The 21,909-nt window shown below is 49.0% G+C and overlaps 1 protein-coding gene across 1 annotated transcript in view; it reads left to right on the forward strand.

The window, feature by feature from the left end:
- The first annotated feature begins 7,896 nt into the window (after positions 1–7,896).
- Positions 7,897–21,909, forward strand: part of LOC119956304 (sterol regulatory element-binding protein 2-like) — an 88,307-nt gene continuing 74,294 nt past the window's right edge. The window contains exons 1-2 of the mRNA XM_038783391.1: positions 7,897–8,165; positions 14,141–14,557. Coding sequence (XP_038639319.1) covers positions 8,081–8,165; positions 14,141–14,557 — 502 coding nt within the window. The 5' untranslated portion in view covers positions 7,897–8,080. The remainder of the gene's footprint in view (positions 8,166–14,140; positions 14,558–21,909) is intronic.

Genomic DNA, 21,909 nt, shown 5'->3' on the forward strand with positions numbered 1-21,909 from the left:
GCTAGGGGCACACTGCCACCCACGTTAGCACAGGCCTCAATCTCGCTGATACCTAAGAAAGACAAAGACCCAACGGAATGTGGGTCATACAGACCCAGCTCTCTGCTGAACGCAGACGCCAAAATACTGGCCAAAATCCTAGCCAAAAGGCTAGAAGACTGTGTACCTGAGGTGGTCACAGAGGACCAGACGGGCTTCGTCAAAGGTAGCTTACCTCGAACATCAGGCGCCTGCTGAACATGATAATGACCCCCTCCGGGGGTAGAAAAGGCCTTCGACAGAGTCGAATGGAAATACCTCATTGAGGTACCGGAGCGGTTCATGGTTGGAACAGGGTTCACCGCTTGGGTAAAGCTCTTATACAACGCTCTCATGGCGAGCGTATGGACCAACAATACCAACTCCCAATACTTCCAGCTGCACAGGGGCACCAGACAAGGATGCCCACTGTCCCCGCTGCTGTTCGCACTAGCAATCGAACCGCTAGCAATCGCGCTCAGGGCAGCAAAAAATTGGAGGGGGATCCGAAGGGGAGGCAGAGAGCACAGAGTCTCACTCTATGCAGACGATCTGCTCCTCTACATCTCGGACCCACAGAGCAGCATGGACGGAATCATTGCGCTCCTGAAAGAGTTTGGAGCCTTCTCGGGCTACAAACACAACATGAGCAAAAGCGAGATCTTCCCAGTACACCCGCAAGGGGGGGGGGGGGGGGGGGGGGGGGGGGGGGGAAGCACTAAAGGGGCTGCCGTTCAAACAAGCCCGACATAAATTCCGCTACCTGGGGATCCAAATAGCCCATGACTGGAAAGGGATCCACAAATGGAACCTCGCCAGTCTGACGGAGGAAGTAAAAAAGGACCTGCAAAGATGGAACACACTCCCACGCTCCCTCGCGGGGAGAGTCCAGGCGATCAAAATGAACGTACTGCCCAGGTTCCTCTTCCTGTTTAGATCCATTCCGATCTACATCCCCAAGGCCTTTTTCAAAGCGCTGGACAAACTAATCATGGCGTTCGTATTGGGGGTAAAAATGCTAGGATCCCAAAGAAAGTCCTACAAAAAACAAAATCCGGGGGGGGGGTGGGCTAGCCCTCCCAAACCTACAATTCTACCACTGGCCGGCAACAGCTGAGCAAGTAAGGGGATGGATCCAGGAACCAGAGGCCGAGAGGGTGCATGCGGAGGAGGCCTCCTGCATGGGGACCTCCCTCTGGGCCCTCGCCACGGCAGCACTCCCATCCCCACCCAAAAAACACTCCAGCAGCCCAGTGGTGACAGCCACCCTCCAATCCTGGAACCAACTGCGGCAGCAATTTGGCCTGACCAAAATGTCGGACAAGGCTCCCATCTGCAACAACCATAGGTTCACACCAGCACTGACTGACGCCACCTTCAAAAGGTGGAGGCAGGACGGGGGGACACTGACAGTCAGGGACCTATACACGGACGGCAGGATCGCAACACTGGACGAACTGACAGAGAAATTTCGGCTAGCCAGGGGGAACGAGCTACGGTATCTGCAGCTCAAAAACTTCTTACGAAAGGAGACAAGGACGTACCCACAACCGCCACGACAGACACTACTGGAAGACCTACTGGACGCAAGTATCCTAGAGAAAGGGAACTGTAGCGACATGTATGACCGACTGGTAGAAAGGGACACCGTACTGGACGCAACAAGAAAGAAATGGGAGGATGACCTGGGGATTGAGATAGGGTGGGGACTCTGGAGCGAAGCACTGCATAGGGTCAACTCCACCTCCACGTGCGCAAGGCTCAGCCTGACGCAACTAAAAGTGGTACATAGAGCCCACTTAACAAGAAACCGTGAGTAGGTTCTTCCCGGAGGTGGAGGACAGATGTGAATGGTGCCAAAGAGGCCTGGCCAACCACGCCCACATGTTCTGGTCTTGCCCCAGACTTGTGGAGTACTGGACAGCCTTCTTCGAGGCTATGTCCAAAGTGGTGGGGGTGAGGGTGGAGCCATGCCCGATAGTGGCGGTCTTCGGGGTTTCTGACCAGCCAGATCTATTCCTGGGGAAGAGGGCGGACGCCCTTGCTTTTGCCTCCCTGATTGCCCGCCGTAGAATCCTGTTTGGCTGGCGGTCAGCAGCACCACCCAGAGCTGCAGACTGGCTGTCCGACCTCTCGGAATCTCTCCAAATGGAGAAAATCAAATTTGCCATCCAAAGATGTATGGGTTAGGTGGATTGGCCATGCTAAATTGCCCGTAGTGTCCTAATAAAAGTAAGGTTAAGGGGGGGGGGGGTTGTTGGGTTACGGGTATAGGGTGAATACGTGGGTTTGAGTAGGGTGATCATGGCTCGGCACAACATTGAGGGCCGAAGGGCCTGTTCTGTGCTGTACTGTTCTATGTTCTATGAGAGTCAGACGACGGCTTCCACAGAACGTGGGAGCCATTCATGCAATTGTTCCGGGACCTGTGTGTGGCCAATGAACAAGAGGAAGAATAGTCGGGTGGCCAAGAATCAGGGGAAAATGGACGGGAATTGGGGGAAGGTAGCCGGGGGGTGGGGGGGGGGGGGGGGGGGGGGGGGCGGCTACGGGTTTGTTATGGGGGTTTGTTCTCATGGTTTTATGCTTATTTCTTTTTCTTGTTAATTTATTGTTTTTGTATTGGAGGGGAGGGGTTACTGTTTTTCTCTGTTGTGATAAAATATGTTGTTGAAAACTTGAATAAAAATTATTCTAAAAAAAAAGGACAAAGCCGCAAGCGACAGTTTGATGTCAAGCTAAGGCCCAAAACCAAACTGTAAATAAATGCCTATAAACACGTGCCTCGGCCATATTGGGGAATGTAAAATATGTATGCCGGTTAAAGGGGGCGGCCACAGTTGTTATTATGAAGATGCTTACCTGTAAATATACATGTTAATTTTTCCGTGTTTTTTTTTCTAATAATTTGTAATTTGGTGGATATAAAATATGAAAACTCAATAAAAAACATTTCCAAAAAAAAACAATGCAACTCAACCACCTTTTCCTTTCTGTCTGTCTTTTCAAGGGTTGGTGCAGACTTGATGGGCCAAATGGGCTCCTTCTGAACCGTAAATTCTATGATTCTTTGTAAATATACTGATGATAATGTATTTATTTCTTCAAAGGGGATGTGGTGATATCATAGTTACTTTGTAATTCAGCGACTGACCACTTGGAGTCTCATTAGTATATAAGTAAATGTTAGAGTCAGGTGACCTCAGACTGACTAGGGAGCTGAGAGGTTGCTTGTGCATGTTCATACTGTTATTTATGTTGTTTTGTATATATTTGACCCACTGTTAATGTTAATAAATTGTTTATAGCTTTAGCTACAAGTGTTCTTGTAATATAAATTAGATCAGGGGTGGGCAAACTACGGCCCGCCAAAGGTCTTTATGCGGCCCACCAAGATCAAGTCATAAAAAAAAAAAATTTTTTTTTTTTATAATAACGTTAATTTGGGGGGGGCTGTTGGGTTACTGGTATAGGGTGGATACGTTGACTTGAGTAGGGTGATCATTGCTCGGCACTACATCGAGGGCCGAAGTGCCTGTTCTGTGCTGTACTGTTCTCTGTTCTATATGAGGCGCCCAGAATCATAACCGGGTGAAGCGCCATTTTTAAAAGTAGAGAAAAAGAGGGCTAAAGGCAGGATGCCGCCGGGGGAAGCGCTGAGGTATATGCCGCACGCTAATTGGTGACAACCGGGACTATTAATTAATATACCATGCGGCCCTTTAAAATTGTGAATTTCTGAATGTGGCCCTTGCACGGAAAAGTTTGCCCACCCCTGAATTAGATCATCCGACAAGAACATTATGCTCCAGGTTAGTCTGAAGCTGGGGACTTCCAGATCTCACGGTCCTGTCCCTGATTGCCGCAGGGCTTGTCTGTGTGTGTGTGGGGTGGGGTGGGAGTTGGTTTCATCTAGGTAGACGCCTGGTGTGGGACATCTTTTAGTGTGGCTATGCCATTGCACATCAGCAGCCACATGATCCTCGACAGAGGGTAGGTCCAGTTCCAGTGACAAAGGAAGCTCGACCACTGGGGATCTCCCTACTGCTGCAGCCTTCAGCCACATCACAGCTATTGATACCGAGTATCTTCTGCTTTATCCACTGTTACCGACTTGTTTCGGATGCGCTTTTCCTCTCCTCCGACCTTACCATCATCGGTCACCCTGGCAGGTGCTTAAGACTCCCGATGGCATTGCTCCCGGGATCAACGGAACGTTCAAGCCACTCCACCACGGAAAGGTGGCAATCCAAGGAAAGGGGTTACTGTTAGGACTATAAACCACATCCACAAATGACTTCTTAGCTTTACCATATCTTATCTGTACCCAGACTGATCCTACATCTTGATCTTTAGAACTGAGATCATCCCTCTCTTATGTATTAATGCATCCTTAATCTAACAAGAGCTCCATATTTTCCTCACCTCCTGTCCTTCCGAAATGCAATGTATCATTGAATATTCAGGTCCCAGCCATTGTCATTTTGCAGCCATGTCTCTTGGATCTTACATATTTATTTCTATTTGTGCTTTCAATGAATTTGTTTTGTTACGAATGCTGTGGACATTTAGAAACAGTCCTTAGTTCTGTCCTTTTACTATTTTCGTACCTTCTAGCATTATTTGCTGGTTCACTCTTGGCACACTCTCACTTCCTAATTGCTACCTTGTTCTCTTGCCTTGTCTTCTCACTTTTCTCATTTAATTAATCACATCTTTCCACATCTGATCCTTCACCGTCCCCCCCTCTCTAAAGCCCTCCCCACCGTCCTAGGACTTGCTAGGACATTGGTCCCAGCGTGGTTCAGGTCAAGATCGTCCCAACGGTGCAGCTCTCTTTCCCCTATACTGGCGCGAGTGTCCCATGAATCAAATTTCTCCCATACCCTTTTAATTCTCGAATCTTAATTACCCTACGCCAATTTGCTCGTGCCTCAAGCAATAATCAAGAATATTACCTTTGGGCGGCACGGTGGCACAGTGGTTAGCATTGCTGCCTACGGCGCTGAGGACCCGGGTTCGAATCCCGGCCCTGGGTCACTGTCTGTGAGGAGTTTGCACATCCTCCCCGTGTCTGCGTGGGTTTCACCCCCACAACCCAAAGATGTGCAGGTTAGGTGGATTGGCCAGGTTAAATTGCCCCTTAATTGGAAAAAATGAATTGGATATTCTAAATTTATAAAAAAAAAAGAATATTACCTTTGAGGTTCTGCTTTTATAATTTGGCTCCTGGCTGCTCATCTTCCCTGAGCAGAACCTCCTTCCTCGTCCTACGTTATTTCTACCAATGTGAACCATGGTCAAAGGACCCCCCCCCCCCCCCCCCCCCCTTCCCCTCCCCAAACACCCAACTCCACAAGTTCTTCACCAGCCCTAAGCTAACATGCCGACTCCTGGCACCAGGCGGGCAACACGGCCTTCTGGAATCTCACGCTCGGCTGCAGAGAACTATTTTTATCTGATCACTTTCCCCGACTATCACTACATTCCTATTAGCTCCTCCCATTTGAAATTAAGGAGGAAAGCAATGGGCATCCAGGAGATTGGATAAAGCAAGAGAAAAAGGGCAAGGAAAGGTCATTTTTCTTTATTTAAGAAAAAGCACAACAATTGGCTACCTGATGGAATGAGATAGAACATTTTAAATTGTTCCCTTTCAGGGATAGAGAATGTCTTGCATTTATAGAGCACCTTTCATTTCCTTAGGAAGTCCCCAAGTGTTTTTGCAGCCAATTTCCTAACTAGCTCCCTAAATTTTGACTGCAGGACCACATCTATTATTGCGTTGGTACCGATGTGAACCCGGACCACTGGCTGTTCACTCTCTCTCTCTCTCTCCCTCCCGCCCCCCTCCCCACTTCTCTCCCCCCTCCCACTTCTCCCCCCCCCCTTCTCTCCCCCCCACTTCTCCCCCCCCTTCTCTCCCCCCCACCTCCAAAATTTTTAAAATTAAGTTATGGGATGTGGGCGTTGCTAACTAGGCCAGCATTTATTGCCCATCCCCAGCTGCCCTTCAGAAGGTGGTGGTGAGTTGCTTTCTTGAACCGCTGCAGTCCTTGAGGTGTAGGTACATCCACTGTGCTGTTAGGGAAGGAGTTCCAGGACGTGGCCCCAGCGACAGTAATTTGAGCATCAGGGAGGGAACACACCGAACTAGATAGTCACCTCTGCGGCTGCAGAAAATGCCCGTCCACACCACCGCCCCAAACTATGGAGCCTGACAATCTGGCTTCAATGCTGCAGCAGATCCTTCATTCCTATTGTAGAAAATGCAAGGGGACCTGCCTTGCTTTTTGCAACCTATGGTAACTGGGCTATCCTTTTACTGGGAGTACTGTGCGCCGTTCTGCTCGCCACATTACAGGAAGGACGTTATTGCTCTGGAGAGAGTGCAGAGGGCGACAAGAATGCTGTCAGGGCAGGAAAGGTTAACTACGAGGAGGGATTGGACAGGTTGGTGTTATTTTCCTTGGAACAAAGACGGCTGAGGTGTACAGAATTATGAGGGGAAGGGATAAGAGTGGGCAGGATCAAATTGTTCACCTTAGCGGAGAATTCTGGGACCAGGGGACGTGGATTCAGGATAAGAGGTGTGGAGGGGACACGAGGAAGAACTTTCTTTTCCGCCGAGGGTAGTGGGGGTCTGGGATTCGCTGCCCGAGTTGGTGGTGGAGGCAGAGACCCTAAACTCTCATAAGAGGCACCGGGACCTGCACCGGGCGTGTTGTCTGCTCCAGGGGCTGGGTCAGCTCACTGGGCTAAATCGCTGGCTTTGAAAGCAGGCCAGCAGCACGGTTCGATTCCCGTACCAGCCTCCCCGAACAGGCGCCAGAATGTGGCGACTAGGGGCTTTTCACAGTAACTTCATTGAAGCCTACACGTGACAATAAGCCGATTTCATTGCATGGCTGTGGACCGGATGCAGGAAGGTGACATTAATTAGAAAGGGCACCCGAGGTGTCCTCGGGCTAGCACGGACAAGACGGGCCGAATGGCCCCCTTCTGTAAACTTTTCTATGATTTTATTTTAATTTTAATGATGCTTGAACCATGATTGCTTGTTTTAGCTGCATTGTCAGCAGCATATAGCAATGGGGGTCTCTATCCGCCATCTTTGTCACCCCCCCCCGGTGCCATGGGCTCTGGCTGCTGCCCCCTCAGAATGCGGCATCCAGGAATTCGGCGGGGGCTGTTATTTTTGACTTTTCATTCCCTTGTGTGTGTTTTACCTGTCAACATAGCTCACTGCCGGAGCGAACAGGAGCAGCAGCAGCACATCCCCCCCCCGCACGGAGCTGCGCTGGGGCAGCACTGAGGCAGTGGGAGGACCGAGGCGCTTAGTCACTGGGAGGGGCGGCGCTGACGTAGCATCAGCCCACCGCCCGGGGCGCGCGGCCATTGGCCGGCCGGCGTCTCGTGATGACGCCCGACACCAACGGCCGCCGCTCGCGCCACCGCTCCAGCGTGACGCGCGTCGCCCGAGCGGGCGGGGCCGGCGGGGAAGGGGGCGGGGCTCCGCGGGGTGTGGGCGGGACTGAGCCCGCGACATGGGGAAAGGGGGCGGGGCCTGCGAGGTGTGGGCGGGGCGAAGCCAGCGACATGGGGGAAGGGGGCGGGGCCTGCGAGGCATGGGCGGGGCGAAGCCAGCGACACGGGGAAAGGGGGCGGGGCCCGCGGGGAAGGGGGCGGAGCCCGCGGGGAAGGGGGCGGGGCCCGCGGGGAAGGGGGCGGGGCTCGCGGGGAAGGGGGCGGGGCCCGCGGGGAAGGGGGCGGGGCCCGCGGGGAAGGGGGCGGGGCCCGCGGGGAAGGGGGCGGGGCCCGCGGGGAAGGGGGCGGGGCCCGCGGGGAAGGGGGCGGGGCTCGCGGGGAAGGGGGCGGGGCCCGGCCCCCCCTGACGACACGGGGACCAAGATGGCGGCCGTGAAGCGAGTGGGTGAGCACAGGGGCTAGCAGCGGGACGATGCTGGGCTGAAGGACCACGCACAGGACCCGGAGCGGATACCTCGCCGCGTTTTGCGGTCTCCCTCTTCCAGGAATTGCAATCAATGGACTTTTGAAAGGAATGGAGGGCGAGGACATATCGTTTGAGAACATGGAGCCCTCACTGAGTGATTTCAGTGAGGGGCTCAACTTTGGGGACATCGATGGTGAGTTTTTAATGTCATTCCTCCCAAAATGTCCACTGGGCCCATTTGACACCGAGCCCAGGTGAAACGTTGATGCTGTGGATTTTGGGGATGGGCTATGTGCACAATGCTGATATTGTCAATCTCCCCAATGCTACACTGGCAGGAGGATGTGTCCCTGAATGGCAGCTTTGGGTGTAAAATCCCCCTGACAGCAATCATTTGACAACACTTCCACTTGAGAAACATGAGAAGCATCTTCGATTTTCTTCAATAACAAGTCTTTATTGTCACAAGTCGGCTTACATTAACACGGCAATGAAGTTACTGTGATAATCCCCTAGTCGCCACACTCCGGCACCTGTTCGGGTACACGGAGGGAGAATTCAGGATGTCCAGTTTACCTCACAGCACGTCTTTCGGGACTTGTGGGAGGAAATCAGAGCACCCGGGGGAAACCCATGCAGGGGACAGAACAGTAGCACAGTGGTTAGCACTGTTGCTTCACAGCACCAGGGTCCCAGGTTCAATTCCCCACTGGGTCACTGTCTGTGCGGAGTCTGCACGTTCTCCCCGTGTCTGCGTGATTTTCCTCCGGGTACTCTGGTTTCCTCCAAAGATGTGTGGGTTACGCGGATTGGCCCTGCTCAATTGCTCCTCAGTGTCAACAAGGTGAGAGGTGGGGTTATTGGATTATGGGGATAGGTGGGGTGCACTTTCCAGGGACCGGTGCAGACCCGAAGGGCCAAATGGCCTGCACTGTATATTCTGTGATTCTATGACACGGGGAGAATGTGCAGACTCCCCTTTACACTGCGCATTTGTCTGGCACCTGTTGGATGTTGTTTCCGGAGTTGAGAGAATTGGGTTATGAGGAGAGACTGAGTAGACTGGGATTATGCTAATTGGAGTTTAGATCAATGAGGGGGGCTATTTTTTTAAAAATTTAGAGTACCCAATTATTTTTTCCAATTAAGGGGCAATTTAGCGTGGCCAATCCATCCCTCATGCACATCTTTGGGTTGTGGGGGCAGACAGGGGGGGAATGTGCAAACTCCAGAGGGGGGCTATTTTGTAGAAACATATAAACTTATGAAGGGAATAGATAGGATAGAAGCAAGGAGGCTGTTTCTGCTGGCGGGTGAAACTAGAATAGGGGGCATAGCCTCAAAATAAGGATGCGCAGATTTAGGACTTAGTTGAGGAGGAACTTCTTCACCCAAAGGGTTGTGAATCTCTGGAATCCCCTGCCCAGTGAAGCAGTTGAGGCCACCTCGTTAAATGTTTTTAAGGCAAAGATAGATTTTTGAACAGTAAAGGAATTAAGGGTTATGGTGAGCGGGTGGGTAAGTGGAGCTGAGTCCACAAAAAGATCAGCCATGATCTTATTGAATGGCAGAGCAGGCTCGAGGGGCCAGATGGTCTACTCCTGCTCTTAGTTCTTACGTAATAAAATACCCTCTAGAATTTTGCATTCGCGCCGCCCACCAATATTTGCCATGCTGCTTTTCCACCATATGGGATGGCATGAGCAGAACTCACTTCCAGTTAAATATGATCAACATAGGGCAGCACGGTGGCCTAATGGTTAGCACAGCTGCCTCATGGCGCATAGGTCCCAGGTTCGATCCCGGCTCTGGGTCACTGTCCGTGTGGAGTTTGCACATTCCCCCCGTGTCTGCGTGGGTTTCGCCCCCACAACCCAAAGATGTGCAGGGCGGGTGGATTGGCCACGCTAAATTGCCCCTTAATTGGAAAAAATAATTGGGTACTCTAAATTTATTTTTTAAAAATTTATAAAATGATCAACATTGAAGCCACTGTCATTTAGATCCTGCTACAGATTCCACCCAGCAGTCATCGATTGATCTCTCTGGGGCTGATCCGGACTGTCCATATCTGCAGTATCCTATTTGGCCCCAAGATCAGCTTCTGGACAAGTATCGGGGCACTCCCTAGATCGCCTTCTGCGTCCATTCAACATTGCCTGACTAAGCTCGCCTCTGCTTACCTGGCGCTGGTAAAAGAAATCTGTGGCTAAACAAGGAGGTCAAGGACATCATAAAGACAAAAACGAAGTTATCTCATCTTGCAAAGACTAGTGGCAGACTGGAAGATTGGGAAACTTTCAAACATAAACAAAGGGTTACTGAAAAAGCTCAGGTAAATTACAGGGGAAGAAAACTAGCGCAGAATATTGAAAAGGATTGCAAAGGCTTCCACAGGAAATAAAAGAGAAGAGAGTGGCTAAGGTGAATGTTGGCCCTTTGGAAGATGAAACTGGTGAGTTAATAGTGGGGAACACAGAAATGGCACAGATGCTAAATCAATACTTTGCCTCAGTTTTCACAGTGGAGGACACTAGTACCATTCCTATAGGAACGGGCAAGTCAGAGGGAATAGAAAGGGTGGAACTTGGAACAATCAGCATCAATAGGAAATCAGTACTCAACAAACTCTTGGGATGAGGACAGACAAGTCCCCAGGGCAGGATGGACTACATCCTAGGATGTTAAAGGAAGTGGCAGCAGAGATAGTGGATCCATTGATTATGATATTCCAAAATTCCATGGACACAGGATTGGAAAAATGCTAGCGTAACACTCCTATTCAAAAAGGGAGGGAGGCAGAATGTGGGAAATTAGACCAGTTAGTTTAACATCTGTTGTTGGAAAATTGTTAGAATCAATTATCAAGGACGTCATATCAGGAGATGTGGAAATCCATCAGAGTCAGCATGGATTTATTGTTTGACTAATTTGCTTGAGTTCTTATAGATGTAACAAGCAAAGTGGATAATGGGGATCCTTTAGATGTAATATATCTGGATTTCTGGAAGACGTTTGATAAGGTGCCGCACAGAAGGTTAATTCACAAGGTGAGATCACATGGGTTTAGGAGTAACTTATTAGCTTGGATAGAAGACTGGCTGATGGACAGGAGACCGAGAGTCGGGATAAATGGGTCTTTTTCTGGATGGCAAGATGTAACTATTGGGGTGCCACAGGGTTTGGTCCTTGGGCCCCAGCTATTTACAATCTATATTAACGACTTGGATGCAGGGATTGAAGGTTCTATAGCCAAATTTGCAAATGACACAAAAATAGGTGGGACAGTAAGTTGTAATGAGGGAATAAGAACCTTGCAAATGGATATAGATAAGTTAGGAGAGTGGTGGCAGCATGTGGCGCAGTGGTTAGCACTGGGACTGCGGCGCTGAGGATCTGGGTTCGAATCCCGGCCCCGGGTCACTGTCCGCGTGGAGTTTGCACATTCTCCCCGTGTCTGCGTGGGTTTCACCCCCACAGCCCAAAGATGTGCAGGTGAGGTAGATTGGCCGCGCTAAATTGCCCCTTAATTGAAAAAAATAATAATTGGGTATTCTAAATTTTAAAAAGAAAGGTTAGGGGAGTGGGCCAAATGTGGCAGATGGAGTTTAACATGGAACGGTAAGGTCACGCATTTTGGTTCGAGAAACTTATTATCAAAATGGGGAGAGAGTTCAGGGTGCCCTGATGCAGAGGGATCTGGATGTCCTCGTGCGTGAGTCACAGAAAGCAAACATGCAGGTGCAACAGATAATGACGAAAACAAATGGAATGTTGCCATTTATAACAAAAGGAATTGAGTATAAAGGTAAGGAAGTGTTGTTACAACTACACAAGGCATTGGGTAAGACCGCACCTAGAGTATTGTGCACGGTTTTGGTCCCTTATTTGAGGAAAGATGTAGTGGCATTGGAGGCAGTTCAGAGGAGGTTCACTAGATTGATTCCAGAGATGAGGGGTTTGTCGTATGAGGAGAGATGAACAGTTTAGGCTGATACTCTCGAGAGTTTGGAAGAATGAGGGGAGGTCTAATTGAGGTCTACAAGATGATAAAAAGTATGGATAAAGTAGGCATGGGGCTGATGCTTCCTCTTGTGGGGCATTCTAGAATGAGAGGTTCTTAGAATAAGAGGTAGCAAATGTAAAACAGATTTGAGGAAAAACTACTTCTGCCAAAGGGTTGTGAATCTGTGGAATTTGCTACCCCAGAGTGTGGTGGATGCTGGGACAGTGAGTAAATTTAAGGAGGAGTTAGACAGATGTTTAATTGGTAATGGGGTGAAGGATTATGGAGAACGGGCAGGACGGTGGAGTTGAGGCCAGGATGGGATCAGCCATGATCACATTGAGGGTGTTAGGCTCGGGAGACTAAATTGCGGCCTCCAGCTCCTAGGTCATGTGTTCTAAGGAGGAGATGTCTGGCTGATTTTGCAATCAGCTCTTGGCCTGTAACATTGTAGGTAGCAGATGAGGAACATATCAGTCTTGATAGAATGGCAGAGCAGAGTTGATGGGCTGAATGGCCTGATTCGGCTCCTATATCTTATGAACTTATGAAATTCTCTTCCACGTTTTTGTTACCTCTATAATTTGACTATTCCAGTGATCTAGCCAGTCTCCCATCTTCCTTATATTTAAACTAATTTGAAATTCTGCTACAGGTGGACTAATTTGCCCTGAATCTCGTTCACCCCGCCTGTACTTGCTGGTGTACATTGTTTCCTGGTCCGGCAATGATTTGATTTTAAAATTGCCTGTTTTGAAATCCTTTGCATCACCCGCCTCTCTCTGTAGCATCCTCCAAACCCACAACCCTCCGGGTCTCCAACTCTGGCCTCTTGTCCATCTCCACTACCTTCACCCCATCATCGATGGCTGTGGCTTCAGTCGGCCTTATGCTCCGGAATGCCATCCCTACCACTTTTACAAGCCTCTTTTAAAACCAATGCTCCGCCCCAAATGGCACCTTCTTTGCCTTGGTGTCATTATTTTGTACAGTACTATAGAACAGTACAGCACAGAACAGGCCCTTCGGCCCTCGATGTTGTGCCGAGCCATGATCACCCTACTCAAACCCACGTATCCACTCTATACCCGTAACCCAATAACCCCCCCCCTAAACCTTACTTTTTAGGACACTACGGGCAATTTAGCATGGCCAATCCACCTAACCCGCACATCTTTGGACTGTGGGAGGAAACCGGAGCACCCGGAGGCAACCCACGCACACACGGGGAGGACGTGCAGACTCCGCACAGACAGTGACCCAGCCGGGAGTCGAACCTGGGACCCTGGAGCTGTGAAGCATTTATGCTAACCACCATACTACCGTGCTGCCCCTTTCATTTTTTTATAATTTCATTTTTAATAGCTGTATTGTGTCAGCTAAATTATACAACTCCACATTTGTCCATTCTCCCCGTGTCTGCGTGGGTCTCACCCCCACAACCCAAAGATGTGCAGCGTCAGTGGATTGGCCACGCTAAACTGCCCCTTAATTGGAAAAAGAAGAATTGGGTACTCTAATTTTAAAAAAAGTTATACAACTCCACATTAAACAACTTTTCTTCATAATAAAACTTTTCACGTTATAACTTGCCCATTTCGGGATGCCTCGAGGATATGACAGGCGCTACATCAATTTGTGTTTTTTTAATGAAGAAAAGTACGTCTTCATCTTATTTTTAAAAATTCTATCAATTAAGGGGCAATTTAGCGTGGCCAATCCACCTACCTTGCTTGGGTTGTGGGGGGGGGGGGGGGGGGGGGGGACCCACGCAGACACAGGGAGAATGGGCAAACTCCACACGGACAGTGACCCAGAGCCGGGATCTAACCCGGGTCCTCGGCGCCATAAGGCAGCAGTGCTAACCACTGTGCCGGCCTCCCTAACATCAAGTTGAAGTGCGATATATGTTATGGGACCCGTGCTGGCTGAGTTTACTAACTAACCCTTGCCCCTAGCCCGAGGTGTGGTGACCCTCAGGTTAAATCACCACCAGTCAGCTCTCTCCCCCCAATCTCTCCCCCCATGGTGCTACCTGGGACTTTGGCGACTTAACTTTTTTATTATACGTGTTATGGCGGTTATTGTTGTAAACGTTTGGCTCATAAGTAAGGTGTTCTAAAAATACTTTTACCTGCTTCATCTTCTGTCTTCTTTTGCAGAAATGCTGCAGTTTGTCAATGGCCAAGTTGGAGATTTCCCCGACCTGTTTGATGAACAATTCAGCAATGGGCTGTCAGGGTGTGACAAGCTTGACCAACCTCGTGTCGCCCTGCAGCAGCAGCAGCAGCAACTGGTGCAGCAGCCGCAACTGGTGCAGCAGCCGCAGCAGCAAGTGCAACTTCAGCAGCAACAGCTGGTGCAACAACAGGTTCTGCCCTCCACATTGGCACCACCGCCCCCGATCCCATCGCCTGCTTCCCAAAGGACCACCCCTGCACTTCAGCCTCGTCCGCCAGCACAGGCGCAGCCACCACAGCAAACGTTCATGATAACCTCAAATTTCACCTCAGCCCCAACACAGACCCACTTCATCCAGCAACCAGTCCTAACCTACCAGAACCAAGGTGGATTTTCAGGTAAGGGCTCTGCTACTTTTTTTGCATAAGAAACGTGCCTGCGGATCGGGACTGTGCCGACACTGGATGCCACAAAATGGTGGAAGGCTGTTTTATACCTTGTGTGTCACATATTTAAACACAAACAGACCACTTGGCCCAACAAGCTGGAATTCTCCCGCCCTTTGGGATTCTTTGTTCCCGCCGGCAGGGCATTCCCGCCGGCGGGTTTCCCGGCAGTGTGGGGTAGTCCCATTGACAGAGAATCCCACCACCAGAAACACGGCGAATGAGGGCAGCACGGTGGCGCAGTGGTTAGCACTGCTGCCTCACGGCGCTGAGGTCCCAGGTTCAATCCCGGCTCTGGGTCACTGCCCGTGTGGAATTTTCACATTCTCCCCGTGCCTGCGTGGGTTTCGCCCCCCACATACCAAAGATGTGCAGGGTAGGTGGATTGGCCACACTAAATTGCCCCTTAATTGGAAAAAATGAATTGGGTACTCGAAATATATTTTTTAAAAAGAGACACGGCGAATCCAGCCCACTATTTTGTATATGCTCCATACAATCCTCCTCTCACATCTTCATAAACCTCTAATTCTTTCACCCTCATGTTTTTATACCTTCTGCTCAAATGTATCTATTCTATTTGCCTCAATCATGTCAATGTCTTGCCCGTTCTATTGGTTCTTAATGTCAGTTATGTTGTTACGGTTAAGCGAAACAGGTGACGGGTATTAATTGTCTTTGAACTATACATTGGGGATTGTTTAATTGATTGTCTTTTGTTTTTACAAAACAGTCCATAAATAGGGGATTGTTGGGACACAATACCAGCCTCCTCGGACAGGCGCCGGAATGTGGCGACTAGGGGCTTTTCACAGTAACTTCATTGAAGCCTACTCGTGACAATAAGCGATTTTCATTTTTCATTTTCACTGGATTGTGTGGGAGAAGAGCTGTGAGACTGAACAAGTCAATAAACTCTCGCCGTAAGAAAAAGCTCTAGATTAGTAATCCAGAGGCCCGGTGTAATGGGCAGCACGGTAGCACAGTGGGTAGCAATGTTGCTTCACAGAGCCAGGGTCCCAGGTTCAATTCCCGGCTTGGGTCGCTGTTTGTGCGGAGTCTGCACGTTCTCCCCGTGTCTGCGTGGACATTATGAATTCTCCCTCCATGCACCCGAACAGGCGCCAGAGTGTGGCGACTAGGGGATTTTCACACTAACTTCATTGCAGTGTTAATGTAAGCTTACTTGTGACAATAAAGATTATTTTAATGCTTCAGGGACCCAGGTTCAAGTCCCACCCCTGCAGATGGTGAAATGTGAGATCAATAAAAAACTGGAATTAAAAGTCTAATTTATTTTTTAAGGGGCAATTTAGCGTGGTCAATCCACCTACCCTGCACATCTTTGGGTTGTGGGGGTGAGACCCAAGCAGAAAATGTGCAAACTCCACACGGAGAGTGAGCGAACCCGGGTCCTCGGCGCCGTGAGGCAGCAGCGCTAACCACCACGCCGCCCACTAGAAATCTAATGTTGATCATCAAACAATTGTCAATTGATGTAAAAATCCATCTGGTTCATTAATGTCCTTTAGAGGGGTGGGGGGGGGGGGGGGGGGGGAGCCTTGGCTCTTAAATACCCTCCAAAATGGCCCAGCAAGCCACTCAGTACAAGGGCAATTAAGGATGGGCAATGAATGCTGACACAGCCAACAACACCCACATTCATGAGTACATTATTAAAAATCCTGTATTTATAGTTATGGACTCCTTCAGAAATGGAAAAAGCATTCGCCCTGTCGATCCCCATCATAATTGTAAAGACCTCTGTTAGTTCATCTTCAGTTCTCTCTTTTCTAGAACAAGGAACCCCAGTCTGTTAGGCAGTCCTGATAGGCGTTACGGTGCGTAACATTTAGAATTAGGGCAGCACGGTAGCATTGTGGATAGCACAACCGCTTCACAGCTCCAGGGTGCCAAGTTCGATTCCGGCTTGGGTCACTGTCTGTGCGGAGTCTGCACATCCTCCCCGTGTGTGCGTGGGTTTCCTCCGGGTGCTCCGGTTTCCTCCCACAGTCCAAAGATGTGCAGGTTAGGTGGATTGGCCCTGGATAAATTGCCCTTAGGGTCCAAATTGCCCTTCGTGTTGGATGGGGTTACTGGGTTATGGGGATAGGGTGGCGGTGTTGACTTTGGGTAGGGTGCTCTTTCCAAGAGCCGGTGCAGACTCGATGGGCCGAATGGCCTCCTTCTGCACTGTAAATTATATGAGAATTACCCAGCAGCACTGGATTGTTGGCCTTTTTATTTAAGACAATAAGCCGAATTTTAAGCTTGCTGATTAAAAATATAATAGCTTTAGATGACACATGCTCTTTTTGAAGAGAATAACATTAGCAAGTGGAGAGAGAGAGAGGATAGGCTGCTGAGCAGACTGGATGACCCCTATGGTTTATTCCTGTTCCTGGTTCCTTTTTAAAAAAAAATATGTTTATGAAGACATTTTTCATAGTAATCAAAACAACCCGAAACAATCAAACAGATAAGTTTGAGGAATAGACAGGAGGTTCTGTGGGAACAAAAGAAACTCACGGCTGGTATGTTGCCTCCCAGGTGCCAGGGTTCGTGATGTCTCTGATCGTCTTTTTGGGATCCTTAAGGGGGAGGGGGAGCAAGCCCAAGTCGTGGTCCATATAGGTACCAACGGCATAGGTAGGAAGAGAGATGGGGATTTGAGACAGAAATTCAGGGAGCTAGGGTGGAAGTTGAGAGCTAGAACAAACAGAGTTGTTATCTCTGGGTTGTTACCCGTGCCACGTTCTAGCGAAATGAGAAATAAGGAGAGAGAGGAGTTGAACACGTGGCTACAGGGATGGTGCAGGAGGGAGGGTTTTGGTTTCCTGGATAATTGGGGCTCATTCTGGGGTAGGTGGGACCTCTACAAACAGGATGGTCTTCACCTGAACCAGAGGGGTACCAATATCCTGGGGGGGAGATTTGCTAGTGCTCTTCGGGGGGGTTTAAACTAATTCAGCAGGGGGATGGGAACCTAAATTGTAGTCCCAGTGTACAGGATGTTGAGAGTAGTGAGGACAGGGATAGGGTTAAAAGTTCGAAAGAGGGCACTGGTAAGCAAGACGCTGGTTTGAAGTATGTCTACTTCAACGCCAGGAACATCCGGAATAAGGTGGGTGAGCTTGCAGCATGGGTTGGTACCTGGGAATCTCGATGTTGTGGCGATTTCGGAGACGTGGGTAGAGCAGGTACAGGAATGGTTGTTGCAGGTTCCAGGATTTAGATGTTTCTGTAAGAACAGAGAAGATGGTAAAAGAGGGGGAGGTGTGGCATTGTTAATCAAGGAAAGTATTACGGCGGTAGAAAGGATGTTTGAGGACTCGTCTACTGAGGTAGTATGGGCCGAGGTTAGGAACAGGAGAGGAGAGGTCACCCTGTTGGGAGTTGTCTATAGATCTCCGAATAGTTCCAGAGATGTAGAGGAAAGGATTGCAAAGATGATTCTCGACAGGAGCGAGAGTAACAGGGTAGTTGTTATGGGGGACTTTAACTTTCCAAATATTGACTGGAAATACTATAGTTCGAGTACTATAGATGGGTCAGTTTTTGTGCACTGTGTGCAGGAGGGTTTTCTGACACAGTATGTAGACAGGCCAACAAGGGGCGATGCCACATTGGATTTGGTACTAGGTAATGAACCCGGCCAGGTGTTAGATGTAGATGTAGGTGAGCACTTTGGTGACAGTGATCACAATTCGGTTACGTTTACTTTAGCGATGGGCAGGGATAGGTATATACCACAAGGCAAGAATTATAGCTGGGGGAAAGGCAATTATGATGCTATTCGGCAAGATTTAGGATGTATAGGATGGGGAAGGAAACTTCAGGGGATGGGTACAATCGAAATGTGGAGCTTGTTCAAGGAACAGCTACTGCGTGTCCTTGATAAGTATGTACCTGTCAGGCAGGGAGGAAGTGGTCGAGCAAGGGAACTGTGGTTTTCTAAGGAAGTTGAAGCACTTGCCAAGAGGAAGAAGAAGGCTTATGTTGGGATGAGACATGAAGGCTCAGTTAGGGCACTTGAGAGTTACAAGTTAGCCAGGAAGGACCTAAAGGGAGAGTTAAGAAGAGCGAGGAGAGGACACGAAAAGTCATTGGCGGATAGGATCAAGGAAAACCCTAAGGCTTCCTATAGGTATATCAGGAACAAAAGAATGACTAGAGTAAGATTAGGGCCAATCAAGGATAGCAGTGGAAAGTTGTGTGTGGAATCAGAGGAGATAGGGGAAGCGTTAAATGGATATTTTTCGTCTGTGTTTACACTGGAGAAAGACAATGTTGTCGAGGAGAATACTCTGGTACAGTCAACCAGGCTAGATGGGATTGAGGTTCACAAGGAGGAGGTGTTAGCAATTTTGGAAAGTGTAAAAATAGATAAGTCCCCTGGGCCAGATGGGATTTATCCTAGGATTCTCTGGGAAGCCAGGGGGGAGATTGCAGAGCCTTTGTCCTTGATCTTTATGTCGTCTTTGTCGACAGGAATAGTGCCGGAAGAGTGGAGAATAGCAAATGTTGTCCCCTTGTTCAAGAAGGGGAGTAGAGACAACCCTGGTAATTATAGACCTGTGAACCTTACTTCGGTTGTGGGTAAAATGTTGGAAAAGGTTATAAGAGATAGGGTGTATAATCATCTTGAAAAGAACAAGTTGATTAGCGATAGTCAACACGGTTTTGTGAAGGGTAGGTCAAACCTTATTGAGTTTTTTGAGAAGGTGACCAAACAGGTGGATGAGGGTAAAGCGGTTGATGTGGTGTATATGGATTTCAGTAAGGTGTTTGATAAGGTTCCCCACGGCAGGTTATTGCAGAAAATAAGGAAGTATGGGATTGAAGGTGATTTAGCGGTTTGGATCAGTAATTGGCTAGCTGAAAGAAAACAGAGGGTGGTGGTTGATGGTAAATGTTCATCCTGAAGTTCAGTTACTAGTGGTGTACCGCAAGGATCTGTTTTGGGGCCACTGCTGTTTGTCATTTTTATAAACGACCTGGAAGAGGGTGTAGAAGGATGGGTTAGTAAATTTGCAGATGACATGAAGGTCGGTGGATTTGTGGATAGTGCTGAAGGATGTTATAGGTTACAGAGGGACATAGATAAGCTGCAGAGCTGGGCTGAGAGGTGGCAGATGGAGTTTAATGCGGAAAAGTGTGAGGTGGTTCACTTTGGAAGGAGTAACAGGAATGCAGAGTACTGGGCTAATGGCAAGATTCTTGGTAGTGTAGATGAACAGAGGGATCTCGGCATCCAGGTACATAAATCCCTGAAAGTTGCCACCCAGGTTAATAGGGCTGTTAAGAAGGCATATGGTGTGCTAGCCTTTATGAGTAGGGGGATTGAGTTTCGGAGCCACGAGGTCATGCTGCAGCTGTACATAACTCTGGTGCGGCCGCACCTGGAGTACTGTGTGCAGTTCAGGTCACCACATTATAGGAAGGATGTGGAAGCTTTGGAAAGGGTTCAGAGGAGATTTACTAGGATGTTGTCTGGTATGGAGGGAAGGTCTTACGAGGAAAGGCTCAGGGACTTGAGGTTGTTTTCGTTAGAGAGAAGAAGGCTGAGAGGTGACTTAATAGAGACATATAAGATAGTCAAAGGGTTAGATAGGGTGGACAGTGAGAGTCTCTTTCCTCGGATGGGGATGACCAACACGAGGGGACATAGCTTTAAATTGAGGGGTGGTAGATATAGGACAGATGTCAGAGGCAGTTTCTTTACTCAGAGAGTAGTAGGGGTGTGGAACGCCCTGCCTGCAACAGTGGTAGACTCGCCAACTTTAAGGGCATTTAAGTGGTCACTGGATAGACATATGGATGAAAATGGAATAGTGTAGGTCAGATAGGCTTCAGATGGTTTCACAGGTCGGCGCAACATCGAGGGCCGAAGGGCCCGTACTGCGCTGTAATGTTCTATGTTCTATAAACCAAAAGCGCACACAACACATCATTAACTTAAATACAAAAGTTAACCCCCTAACAGTTGACGGTGACTTGCTCCTTAAAAAGGAAATGAATGGCTCCCATCTTAGGTAGAATCTCTCCACTGACCCCTCAGTGGTGAACTCGACCTTCTCCAAATGCAGAAATGACATTAGTTCACCCAGCCAAGCAGACGCACTAGGCAGAGTGGGAAAACTCCACCCACCCAAGCAAAATTCGTCTCCGGGCTATCAACGAGGCAAAGGGGAGGGCATCCGCCTTCACCCCAGACTGCAAATCGATACCTCGACTATGGCCACCAGCGAACACGGATTCAATCTACACCGAGTATCTCAGACCTCGGCTTTCTTGGCTTCTTTCCTAAACCTATCAGTTTGGGACAGGACCAGAACATATGTGTATGGTTAGCTGGCCCACGAGAGCAACGCATACAATTATCCTCAACCCCAGGGAAGAGCCCGCTCATCCTAGCCCTGGTCAAATATGTCCTGCACAAAACCTTAAATTAGACTCAACTGAGCCCATGAAGAGTTGACCCTGTGAAGGTCGTCGCTCCACACCTCCCCATAAAGAATGGGACCCATTTCACCCTCACACCACTCAATAGAGCAGAATCCGTTGAAGGGATGTGACCATGTAGGTCCGAAATAGATCTCCAGTCAGGCATAGCCAGGGACAGAACCTTCTTCAACAGGGAAGAGGGTGACGCCAAAGTAATGGAGGGGCTGGTTTAGCACAGTGGGCTAAGAGAGCTGGCTTGTAATGCAGAACAAGAACAGCAACGCGGGTTCCAGCCTGCCCGAGCAGGCGCCAGAATGTGGCGACTAGGGGCTTTTCACAGTAACTTCATTGAAGCCTACTCGTGACAATCTGCGATTATTATTGTTATTAAAAGCTTTACATGAAAAATCGTGAATTTGGATATCCCCAAAAAGACCGGAACTGGGCAGCTGGAATTTCTCAGCGAACTCCTTAAAACTAGCAAACCTCCACTCCACAATCAGGTCTCTAAACCGCTCCACACTCTTCGTTTCCCAAGATTTAGATGTCGAGTCCAAACCAGCAGGTAGGAATAGGTCATTATTGCAATCAAAGGGACTAGCGAAGACAGGGAAAGCTGCTTCCAAATTCTCAGGAAGGAGACCACCACTGGATTTGAGGAAAATCTAACGGAATCGTTGCGATGCAGTAACTATTGCTTGGAGAGTAGAAGTAATGCAGCAGCGTTCTTCCATTTAGAGATAGATAGAGAAATACAGCACAGAACAGGCCCTTCGGCCCACGATGTTGCGCCGAACTTTTGTCCTAGGTTAATCTTAGAATTTTGGACAATTTGTCATGGCCAATCCACCCAACCT

The sequence above is a fragment of the Scyliorhinus canicula genome, chromosome 23 (genome assembly GCF_902713615.1).
Source record: "Scyliorhinus canicula chromosome 23, sScyCan1.1, whole genome shotgun sequence".
Classification (NCBI taxonomy): domain Eukaryota; kingdom Metazoa; phylum Chordata; class Chondrichthyes; order Carcharhiniformes; family Scyliorhinidae; genus Scyliorhinus; species Scyliorhinus canicula.